The 12,543-nt window shown below is 37.0% G+C and overlaps 1 protein-coding gene across 1 annotated transcript in view; it reads left to right on the top strand.

Annotated features, from left to right (window-relative positions):
- LOC139725762 (pyruvate dehydrogenase (acetyl-transferring) kinase isozyme 2, mitochondrial-like) overlaps positions 1 to 12,543 on the top strand; it is a 28,883-nt gene that overhangs the window by 11,932 nt on the left and 4,408 nt on the right. Inside the window, exons 3-9 of the mRNA XM_071636845.1 lie at positions 1,416 to 1,487; positions 3,118 to 3,181; positions 4,101 to 4,221; positions 5,272 to 5,358; positions 6,969 to 7,046; positions 8,578 to 8,654; positions 9,970 to 10,071. Coding sequence (XP_071492946.1) covers positions 1,416 to 1,487; positions 3,118 to 3,181; positions 4,101 to 4,221; positions 5,272 to 5,358; positions 6,969 to 7,046; positions 8,578 to 8,654; positions 9,970 to 10,071 — 601 coding nt within the window. The remainder of the gene's footprint in view (positions 1 to 1,415; positions 1,488 to 3,117; positions 3,182 to 4,100; positions 4,222 to 5,271; positions 5,359 to 6,968; positions 7,047 to 8,577; positions 8,655 to 9,969; positions 10,072 to 12,543) is intronic.

The raw sequence follows: 12,543 nt of genomic DNA, 5'->3' as shown, positions 1-12,543 counted from the left end.
TACAGCAGGTGCTTGTAATTTTGAACATGTTTATTTGCTCCTGAAATGTCACTCCCAAAAAATTGTATAACATGCTTTTCTACACGTCTTAAGAGAACTGAGCTTCTGAAAAGCATTGCTTCCAGCTCATTCCCCCCCCCCCCCCAAATAGGGACCTAGACATAAAGAGTGACAATGTCAAAGTACTTTTATTGATGACACACTGCTTGAACCTCAATTTTATCACATTATGCTATTGAAAGATACGTACAGCTGTATTTAACCAAAGTTTGGTGGCCATATTTCACTCAGTATTAACACTACAGTGTAAACTCTAGTGTGCAATGTATGTCACTGTGAGCAGATTGATATGGAGTCCAAAGTTTGTTGGCTTACTAAAGTCTGTATTCAAGTGTACAAAATACTCTTCCATTGTACTGCATTTATCTGTTATCTGTGATTAGAGTGTACATCTGTATCCCTGAGCAAATCTAGACCTTGGCCAAAAGTAGATGAAATGTCCTGTTCTTGCGGTATGCCTCCAACGTGGCCATTTGATTGTTTTTAACCATGTGTCAGCACTATTAAATTTATTACTCATGACACCATGTCAATAAACTATATGTCCTTGTTACAAACTGGCACTGCTAGTATGTACAGTGTAAATAAATGAGTGCCTCTATGATAGTTGCATAATACTCTGCCAACTTTACCAGCATGCTGTGGTTGCATGACGTTTTTATCTAGTACAACTTTATAAGGCATATAGACATTTTTTTTTTTCCATTTTTAAAAGAAAAAAATACTTGAATATTTAAAAAAGGGAAAAAAGTGCTTACTGGGTGTACCAATGCATGCAACATATCACAGTGTGATCTCACAATATATACGTTGATATAACCTTTCATTGCCAATTGTACACAACTACAATGTATTTGTGGCCAGTGGCATACTGAACACTTGCAATTTGAAAGTGTAGAGGTGTGAAGGACGTTCGAAGTTGTATCCTGTAGGCTGTGTGATAATTGTGCAGCAAGTTTCCAACAGATAAGGGCTGTTAGTATTTCCAATTTGAACTTGAATTTGTGACACTGTAAAAGTTGTTAAAAAAATGCTATGTGGACATTTTTGTGCATTTCATGCAACATGATACTAGCCATGAAATAAAAATGCTCCAAATTAATTGCTTGCTACATTTTGACTATGTAACACTCCTTTACAGTTTTATCCCTGGTAATATAAGCAAGCAAATTCATCGAAACCAGGCTGACTGCAATAAAGTCAAATTTTGAAATATGTAATGATGAATATTTCTTGTTTTCATCCAGGAGTGAAACCACTCTCTTATTGTGGTGAGAAATATAATGATGATTTTGGTTTTTTTTTTTGGTCCTCTGAAACAACTTGTGTAATGTAATTTGTTTATCTTCATACAGGTATCAGCAAACATTCACAGAATTGCTTGACTACACCGACCTATCAGAGGAGGATAAAGCACAAATATCAAGGTAATGGAGAAAATGGGAAAATTTGCAGCTCATGTGTTATGGGTGCTTTCATCTGGTAAAAGGTTATAGTGTGAGCATGTTTAACTTATTGTAATACAGCTCTGTTTTGCATTTGAAAGTCGTCAATACAAATGTGTAGCTTACTGATAAGTGCTCTGAATGGTATGCAACATATACACCTGTACATCTAATGATGGCATAATTGTTACCATGCCAATGGGTTAACTCTGAGTAAAATGGCCAAACTGTGAGTCAATGCCTCACATACTGTAGTTCTGTCAGTCATCCTTGTTGAATAAACACATTCATTAATGCATCCATGTCCAGGTATTTCACTGGTAATGTTACAAATCATAATCAATTTGACTGTTTGTGATTGAAGTGAAAGCACCAGATATGAATTGTTGCATTTCAGCAAATAGAGAAAAATGTCTTATCCATGAGAACCAACCAACATCACGTGTTGACAACATACTATTTACCTGTGTTATTTAGCGAGTCCTTTACTCTCAACTGTGCTTGTCTGTACACGTGACAAGCAAGTTCAAATAATTTTTTAATGAGAATTATTGATTTAAACATATTTGTATATTGAACACCTACACCAAAGGCCAGGTCAGATAAAGATATTTATAGCATGTGTGTTGAACTTTATACTTTACATTGCACCTCTTGATTCACAATTCACATGTTAAAGCACGCTACTTCAATTGTTTAAAGATACATGCAGTTCATGCTTTGGTTGAGTTATGACTGAAATATAAACACATATGTGACCCTGTATCACAAGAGGAACACAAACTCGCCAGACATGAAATTTTAGTTAAGAGCATATTCTAAAAGAGCAGACTTCAAGCTTTGAAATGATGTATAACTCAAATCAAATGGACTCTCCTAAACCTATCTAAATATTGGAAAGGAAGCACACACTTGGGTAAAAGTGTGAACTGAGAAAAGAGGCTCTGAAGAACAGGGTCTATTCAAGCGCTTAATCTTTACCAAGCCGTGATGGCTGTCAGATAAATGGGACAAAAAACAGGATGTAAACCACTGGAGTAACAACGATGAAGAGATTATCAGATTAAGCCGAAATTGAAAATGCTCTATTAAGACATTCAGTCCATGATTAATGCCAACTTTCAAAGCAGTACTTAGCATCATCCTTTCAAAAGTTATTTGAGTTGAAAGGGGAGAGTGTGTACAAGGTTTTTAAGAAATGAAAAAAAAAAGACACTAAAGACACACCTTACATTGTATCACACTATTCTACCAAAAAACTGTTCGAGATATTAAAACTGCTGAAAAAACACACTTTCCTGCCCGTTTTATGATCCCAAATTTTAGCATAATGTAGAAGAAGACTTGCTCTTTCAGAAAATATGAAAAAGTCAAGATCAGCTAGGTTGACCCATTTCACCTACAACGTATTTTCAATCCTCACACAAAATAAGTGTGTGCGACTTTTTGTTCGTTTTGTGATGCACGGTCACATATACATGTACTTATACTATCAATGTTCTTTAAATATGTCTTCCTAAAAAGTATATTTAAACATCTCTCTTGAACAAATCAATATACCTGTAATAGAAATCTGTTATTTTCACCTTGATTTCTTGTTTATTCTCTACAGCTTTACAGACCAACTTGTAACAATACGAAACCGACACATGAATGTTGTTGAGACAATGGCACAGGTATGTACATTATTTACATGTTTTTTCTTGTTTGTTTAAATTGTCATCAGTATTGTAATATCAACATGAGAAAACTTCACAGAGCACTATATGAAGGTACTATTTTATGGAATAATTTGGATATAGTTTTCAGGATCAGTAAGACCGTAAGACAATTTAAAAGATTACATAAACAACATCTTTTTGATGCAATTATAGTAAGTTACAAGTTGATGAATAGTTAAATGTGGAGTTTTCTTCTTTTCTTTCATATCTACATGTATCCAGCTTTTTTTGTTCATTTGAAGTTGTGAATCCTTTCGCATTTTGTATTTATGTTTGTTTCAATTCAATTACAAATGATTATACTGTTCATTGTAAATGATTACACATATTTACAGCATGATATTTCTTAAGGGATCATTTTCAGTAAGCCTACTTTGTGCTTCTCATGATTCTGCCGCTATCATATATGACACCATGTACTTTTGGTTGTTTGTTTGTTTGTTTGTCTGTCTGTTTGTTTTTAATGCAAAGTTTGTAAACCAATTATGAAAGTGGAAATGAATGAAATGAAATGAAATTGAACTTGGCACATAAGCAACCTTAGAAGGTTTATGTGCAAGGAATGTTTTTTGAGTGTCCAGTGAGCTGTTGTCATGGTAACTGCATTATTTTTGGTGACAGAAAGTACTATGACAGTTTTCAAATTATTTAGATGATTGCGCTACTTCTACTGGCTTCTTAGTAATATATTTGTGTAGGACAAGCAAGGTCATTCAAGCTGCATTGAAAATCTTTGTTCTCCCAGCATTAATCTCAGAATTTTTCCAGGTAGTTAAGATTATTGCATTACAAAGCCTTCTGAAAAATATCATAAATGACAACATCATTGGTTGTGTTGTAACTGATGTACTAATAGATGTGCTGTCCTTGACAGGGTGTACTTGAAATGAGAGAGAGCTACAAGGTGGATCAGCATGAAGAAAACAACATTCAGTACTTCCTAGACAGGTTCTACATCTCACGTATTGGTATCAGGATGCTAATTAACCAACACAGTGAGTTGACACAGGTCTTCCCTCTCTTCTCTTCTCACTCATTCTACTTTTATCTTGTCATGACTCGAGGCACTGCCATCTTCAGTTTTTCATTCAAGATGACACATGATTTCCATTTTGATATAGTTTCATGTAAAAATATTGGATCATATTTTGATGTAATACAGGGTAATCACTGATCAGAAGTGTAGTTACTGATACCATGCTACTGAACTAATTTGAGCAACTCACAATCGTGTGTTAAAGTAAAATGTTGATGCTATTCAAGTCCACATTGTATTTTGCAATTTGTTGAAAATGACACGTACATGTGTAACTGCTGAAACATCCTTTCAGAAAAGATTTTACGTAAGCAAGACCTATGATCACATGTTTGTAGTTTACTGTTTTCTAATTGTCTATGAAGCAGAAATGGTGGATTTTTACAATGTTTGAATGGTTTATCAAACAATCAATTCAACTTCTCCACCAATCATCACACTGCTCTGCATACAGCAGACTAGGTATCTTTAAAGGGTTGTTATTTGGCATCACATGTTTGTCAAAGAGAGAACAAAAATTCAATGCACATGTGAAGCAACAGTATTGTTTGTGGTTTTTGTAAATACCCTGTATATCATGCAGCACCCCCTTGTTAGACTGCAGTTGTAGGCTTGAGGTAAATCAGGGGGATCGACTGTGATGGTACCCCTGCCCCCTTCGCTTTTTGTTTGTCCAACCTTTAAAAGTGTTGTATTCCTGTCCAAACTGCGGAACATATACTTTATGCTTGAGCAAGTTGTAATTGTGCCCAAGCAATGAGCAGCAAAGACTGTTTATACAAGTACACACTAAGGGATGGATCCAGGAATTCTGTAAAGGGGCGGGGGTGCCACTTCTTGGTTACATTTCATTTTTTTTTTTTTTTTTGTTGTTTAAACCCCCCCCCCCCCCCCCCCCCCCCCCCCCCGATCCACCACTGGTACAATGTATGTGTTGGGTATATGGAGGTACAGGACGTAGATTTGGTAGATTTGATAAACTCAATCTTTTCTTCCATTCCTCATCCAGCTCTGATGTTTGGGAGGTCACCCAAGACACACCCTCTGCATATAGGCAGTATAGACCCAAGATGTGATGTCGTAGCAGTGATACGAGGTAATGCTCAACACATTTTGCCCCTAATGTATGAATTGCCCTTTTATTTTTGTGTTTCTAGTTCCCATTTCTATCATGTGTAGACAACTCACTGGATAATTATGATTAGAGAAGTTAAGATGAATCAACGGATCAGTATATTTAGGTCCTTTTTATACCATTTGAGATATGAACAATATTGCTGCTTTTCCCTCCAGCATCAAAAAATCATTATGTGATATGCAGGCACTGTTCTACTCACTCACAAAATAAAAGTCTCAAAAAGAAACCATTCATGGTTAGGATGAAGAGAAGAGCTTTACCTTTCTACAGTATGTAGTATTCTCAGTGTTAGTGTGTAATAGTCAGATGACATCAACTTATCTTCACTGTGATTGTCATGCTACTGTCTCTCTGATGTCCTCAGTGTTGATACATTCAGAGAATAAAGAAAAAATTGTTTAACCCTAATCAGGCCAGGCTTTTTTGGCTATGCTAAGACCGGAGGGGGGTGGATTCTGCCCTGTCCCCTGAGATCTCGGCCTCAGAGGTGCAATCGTGACGAAATTTGGCATGCGTGACACCCACATCATAATCTACAAGATTGTGCCATAATATTTTTTGAAACAATCAGTTTTTAATTTTAATTAATTAATTATGCAAATTAAGCTCAAGATCATATTTTAGCCCAATTAAAAGCATTGAAAGCCTACTTTTGTGGTCTGTAAATTTGTTTTGGCATATTCAACAATTGTACATCACAAAAACTTCCAAAAGTCATTTTATTTCTTATGTATTTTATTGTTTTCAGAATTTCTTATGTATTTCTGTGTTTTTCAACTTTTGTTTTTTCTTTGTTTTTTTATTGGAAATTGTCACTGACCACTTTTCTACAATAATTAGCATAAGATTAATCAATGAAAGTGATCAATTGTAAAAATTTTAATGACTTTGATGACAGAGCACTGTTTTCCATAGGAAATGCAGGGTTCGAAATTGGCGATGGTCCGCAGGCCATTGGCCACCCAAAATCACGTCGGACTAGCCAAAAATCATAAAATTCTGAAGTTACTAGTCCGTCTGGCTAGCCAAAATATTGCTTCAGTGTCAAAATTGATTCTAAGTAGTCCGCTTGGCTAGTTAAAAAAAAAAGTTAAGTGCGACCCCTGAAATGTACACAAAATCACAAAATTGTGCCCGTTTTAGGGCGACATGCCATTACAAAAATGGGCGTGGCTTCGCAAAAGTATGCGCGGACGTTGCAAATTTGGTCTCTACAGTTGCGTGAGACTTGAACAAAGAAAGTCAAGAAGCCTCATGACGAGGTCTTCTTGTGTTACAGAATTAGAGCGCGAAACGTCGAGGGGGCGCGGATCCCCCCCCCCCCCCCCCCGGCCCCTTTAGGGTTAAAGGATACACCAATGATGCAATTCTTCCGCAAATCAGTTCCTGATAATGCTGAGGATAGATTTGTATGTTTACACTGACATTTTTAATATCTCAAAAAAATAAACTCATGGAGATGCAGCTATGAATTTGCCATGACTGTAGTGAAATCTGTCCTGTCACATCAAGTACCAAGTTCAAATGTCATGAGTCAAATATGATGATTGTTGGTTCTTTTCACCCAGATGCCTACGAGAGTGCCAGATTCTTGTGCGATCAGTATTATCTTGCCGCTCCTGACATCGACATGAGATGGATTGATGGTATGTACATGACCTAGAGATACTTTCCTACCTCTTTTACTCTTATTTTCTACCAGTAGCAAGCAATCATATCAATGTAGCATAAAATCATAAATGGTGATATATTTGCATTTTGGTCATGTGACAATATAGAAATACTGATTGTATTTCTTTCAATTGTATAGGAGAACACATGTTCACTGTTTGAGTGCTCTTTAGCTTGTCAAGCAATGTGGCAATGAAATATGTGCTAACAGCATGTGACAGGCATGTCATGAGAAACATATTGTGAAAGATTTTCCAGAGTGTTTGATATATTGTTATCTGCTCCTGTCAAATTTCTCTTGAGCCCACAGTGAATTCTTTTTAGGTCTCTATATTGAAGGCGCCAAAGGCCTGATGTTTTGCAAGTTTGTCACTTGTCTACGTGCCCAGACGTCCATATGCTTTGAGTTTGTTTTGAAAGGGTGATAGTGATGAAATGCTCTGTGAAACATAGTGAAACATGAAGTATGATACCATCATTTATTAATTTGATTGGGATACAGCTGGGGAGGATCTGGGGGGTGTTTCATCAATATAGTCAGCGCTGACTATTTCAGTAAAATCCTCGGTTTTGATTGGCTGAGACGCTCTTGTCACTGACTGTTACTATGGTGATTGTCAGCGCTGACAACTTTTCAGCGCTGACAACTTTCGTGAAACGGTACCCAGGAGTATTCAAATCAATTCTATGTTGGTCTTGTCAGTTGAATATCAGGATTTATGTGGTACAAGGTATGACAAGGCTGTTGATAGATATAACGTTTTCCAAAGTACACCAATGGATAAGATATTTATATTATATTGGATGGCTATGAATGGGATACCAGGGAATATTGCACGAGTTAGGGCCAATATTACATGAATCGAAGATGAGTGCAATATTGACCCTAACGAGTGCAATATGCCCTGGTATTCCATGAATCAAGGCCATCCAATATAATCATTATATTATTATCATCTATACAATCAAGCAGAGCAAGCATAAACTGCACAAAATTACCCGGCTTCTACTCGTCTTGGAAGTTGACTAGGCAGTCACATCTCAGCACTGAAAAGGGGAAGCCCCTAAAACTGCATATGAAACAAACAACTAGCAAGATTTTTGCGCACTTGTGAATTGTAACAAAATGATGCACACTAGTAGCAAGCGTTTGCGCATTCAGCAAGCGCTCGCGCAATAGACGAAACAGAATTGAATATGGTGTGATCTTGAACGGCAAGTAACAACGGTAGCCTATGGAGAATTAATACGTTGGCCTATGCGTTTCGTTCAATATGCTCTGATATTGAACGGTAAAAATTGAGCGGACAACAATACGCGTTTTTAATGCGCCGCTAAAATGTCCGTTATAGATGATAATAAGGCATAACTGTGAATCTTCAACTCTTCTCCTGAAGCACTGGTGCTCAAAATACTCAGCTTGGATAATTTCATCCATCCTCTTGTAAGAGTGAAGTGTCATGGAGTAAGTCTGATAATGTAAGGTCTTTGTTTTACTTTACACAGCTCGGGACAAGAGTGATGATATCACCATGGTGTATGTACCCTCCCATCTCTACCACATCATGTTTGAGCTTCTCAAGGTAAGAGAAAACCAGACACCAAGACTGAGGTCAATGATAAGAGATATGAAAGAGTGGACTGACCCATTTTGAGGCTAACACATAATAGAGGCATGTGATTATCAAAAAGCTTTTGCAGGTTCTGTACTTGGCATGAGTCATGTGTCATTGGAGATGAGACTGTGAGTCAAGTCAATGCTGTGTAAGGGCTAAGAAACCAGAAACTTTACCTCAGTTGATGTAGTACTGCATAGATACAGAAATATGCTGCTGTTTACATTTTGTGTATAATATTTGAAGGGAAATTCCATTTTATCATGTAGTGATATAGAATAGATCAATGAAAATTTGGGGGAAAATCAGACACACAAAAGTTATGAACTGCCAAAGTATGGAGAGGAATGCAAATTAGCAACTTAATGTTATGTAGGTGTAAAGCAGCTCTCCATTCCGTTTGTATTTGATTTAAAAAAAGAAATCAAATTTAGTTTTGCTTCATAGGAAAATTGTCACATCTCAACCGCTAAGTTTTCTCTGTGCTCTAATATGTGAGAAAATGAAAATTCAAGAAATTTTTGTGTTCAAAAAAATGTAGAGCTGCTCAACACACACATCACACAGTTTCCCATCTTTCTTTATACTCGCTAAACATCAATAATTAATAATTCTTTCTAAGTACCCATTTTTTTTCAATTTTCTTTTTACTAGAATTCGTGTTTCGTACACAGCAGCATAATATTAACATAATATTTTGATTTTGTTCAGATTACTTTGTTGTTTTTTTTTGCAATGCAAGTGTAATAGTTGCACTTGATAATCACTACACGTTTTCCAAGTACGGTACTTTAAATGGTTATCTTTCAATGCCAATCAGTTCATTGTGCTCACAGAGGATGGAGATACGTACCAGTGATTTTTAGTATTTCGCAGGTGTGTCTCGTAACTGTATAACCTGACATAGCTCATGTAAACTAAATGTTGGCTGTCTGCGATCATGACAATGAGAGTTTGTTAAAACTCTTACTGTACCATGAGCCTGTCATTGGGAGATTCTTTAAAAACTGTGGCAGAAAATGAGAAAGAAAAGCACATGATTGTCAACAATTTCCTTAGTGCACATCAAGTTCAAGGCATGGAAAGTATATCACTGAATTTACCATAATGAAGTGGTTTCAGAATAATCCTTTGTTCAGAAAATTTGACAGCTCTCCAGTACAAGCCTGCTGAGAATCTGTTTTCTGTGTATGATGATGACGGTCAAGAAGAAAAAATGCTTTAAAATCACTGTCCCTAAAGACTGAATATTAGAGACTACTGTCTTCACTTTGTCTTCCAGAATGCTATGCGTGCAGTGATGGAGCACAGAGGCACATCAGCCAGTGAGTATCCAGCTATCAGAATACTGGTGACAAAAGGCAAGGAAGACGTCACTATCAAGGTATGTAGAAAAAAACCCCCAAAACATTATCAGAGTTTATACATGGAAGTGTATGTACACTTTAGTGGAAGTGGTTTTATTGACTACAGTCATGTGTTGCAAAAGTTGAATTATATGATATGATTTTACAGGCTCTTAAAAACATAAAATCAAAATGTGAAGCACACAGTTTTATACAGTGTATGTCTGTCAGTCTTGCCTTAACTCTTTCTTGCACATATTAAAAAAACAATTCTTATACAACCACTCCACATCTTTTGTGATTATGATCCTGAGATCTGTATAGCCATTCCTCCACTATGCAGATTACTTCTTCAATGAGATACAGAGGTGGGAGAACCTATCTGTGGTCATTTTAGGGCTATTCTAAGAAAGTACAGTGTTCCATATCATATTGAAAGTGAATCATTCATGTATTAAAGACACCCAGTCGCGAGGATACATGGACATATTTCAGCCGCGGGCGGCAGCACGTAAACTCGCTTCCGAAGTTGCTACGAAGCGAAATGTGTGTGTGCGCAAGACATCCCTAAAGCAATGTATCGCGCTATAGTATCTCGATTGCTCGCGATCGCTTGCTGAGCGCGGGACAGTACGTTTTGTGTAATGTGAGTGATGTTCGCATGAGCTAGTAGCTAGCTGCGTATACTTCGTACGACTACGCCTTCTCTTCATCGCATCGTCGATCGTCGTCACTCGTCAACTATACTGTAATCATCAGATCAGATCAGATTAGTGAGTGCAGACCACATTATAATAGATAGGGTGGCCATCATGGACGATGACACATCGTCATGGGTAGCGGATATTACCGCCGAGTTGTCTATTCTGAACGCGGACGATTGGGTCGGAGACCCTGCCTGTATCATGTACTTGCCCTGGCGTGTGTACATAACTTCAGGACGGGGAAGCGACTGTGCCCGTGCAGGGCCAACGGCCAACGGCCACAGTTGCACTGCACATTTATGCAGTATTTTTGCACTCTTCATTGTTTTACTAACTAATATGAAGAAGGTGAGCGTTGTATCACCTGCCTGGAATATACTATATGTAAGAAGCAATGCCGAAACCCTTTCATTTGACTAGGTAAACTCACAGTTATAGTTCTGTCAGCTTAGCCTGGTGTGAATAATCTTTAAAAAAAAGACACACACACACACAAAGTGAACATTAAAACTCATAGATAAGTACATGACAAATAAGATGTAATGCCTTCTTCAGACAGGAGCATAAAGAAATTATTGTCTATCTCCCTCTTACACAAACAAACAGAACACTATTGTCTCAACAATACAGTGTGAAGGATAACCATTATAAATAAACCTATCACAGGTATCAGTATTTGAGGTTATGTGTGAAAAATGCCCTACAAATTAATGAAAATCGCGGACAGTAGACCTTTGTCCATAGTCAACTCAGTGTAACATCGCAAAGCCATTGTAATGGGTTAGCTTTCTACCAAACACTGATTAAAATACCAATCAGAGGCGTACCTTTGATCAACAAATAAGGGATGTGCCACGGATACCAATTAATCGTACTTGATGAAGCTCATACCTGTACATATTAGCATGTTACAAACTGATAGGTTCATATTGCCCCTTGACCTATGACCAATATCTGTATTAGAATTAAAACAATGGATTCTTATGAACTGTTGTTCATCAACAACTTCCACACCAATCAACATCCCTATTAGACACTCCTATATGAAGATGTGAAGGTAAATAAAACTGTAACTTTCACGTACAAGGGTATTGTACGTACACTACTGTAACTCTGTAGTTACTACCACTGACCTGACACTGTCGGTGTAACCAAACTTTAACGAATTTCAACTGTAAAGGATCATTTTTTTTTTCTTCAGAATTTACATTTCAACATACTTGTAGAAATTCACATGAAAAGATGTACACTTCACTGGATCACTTGAATTTGGTTTCAAATTATTGGACCAAATGCATTGGAAGTTTGACTATAATTTAAATGCAACATAGATGCCTGAAACTTTTGCCAAGCTTATGAAAATTACAATCTTTATCAAAATTCCTTAACCAAACTTAAAATGTAGGGCCCCTAAATATGATGAAAGAGGAGACTTTGCTATACAGTTAAATCAATGGGGACAAACAGTATTTGAATCGCAGCCATGAAATCTGGCTATGCAAATTTAACCTGGATTGTTGACGCTAGCTGCTCAGGAAAGTGACCTCTCTGTATCTATCTAGATTCTACATTTGCACATGAAATACTTTAAATTCTCAATACTGTGATGACAAAAAAACTTACCACTACTTGCGATTCCCTGACTAATGACATTTGCTGCCTACTGCTGGGTCAGTATTTAAGAAGCGATAAACTGACCCAGCAAATGTCATTTCGATTACGGCGTTATCATAATTTGACATAAATGAGAACTTAGAGAAGTTTTTCGCGGAATCATACATAGAAAAATAGGCCTACTTGTCGATG

This window comes from Diadema antillarum, unplaced genomic scaffold (genome assembly GCF_040938485.1).
Source record: "Diadema antillarum isolate AM-2024a unplaced genomic scaffold, OU_Dant_1.0 seq00000059_RagTag, whole genome shotgun sequence".
Lineage (NCBI taxonomy): Eukaryota > Metazoa > Echinodermata > Echinoidea > Diadematoida > Diadematidae > Diadema > Diadema antillarum.
This window is presented reverse-complemented; position numbering and strand designations above follow the sequence as displayed.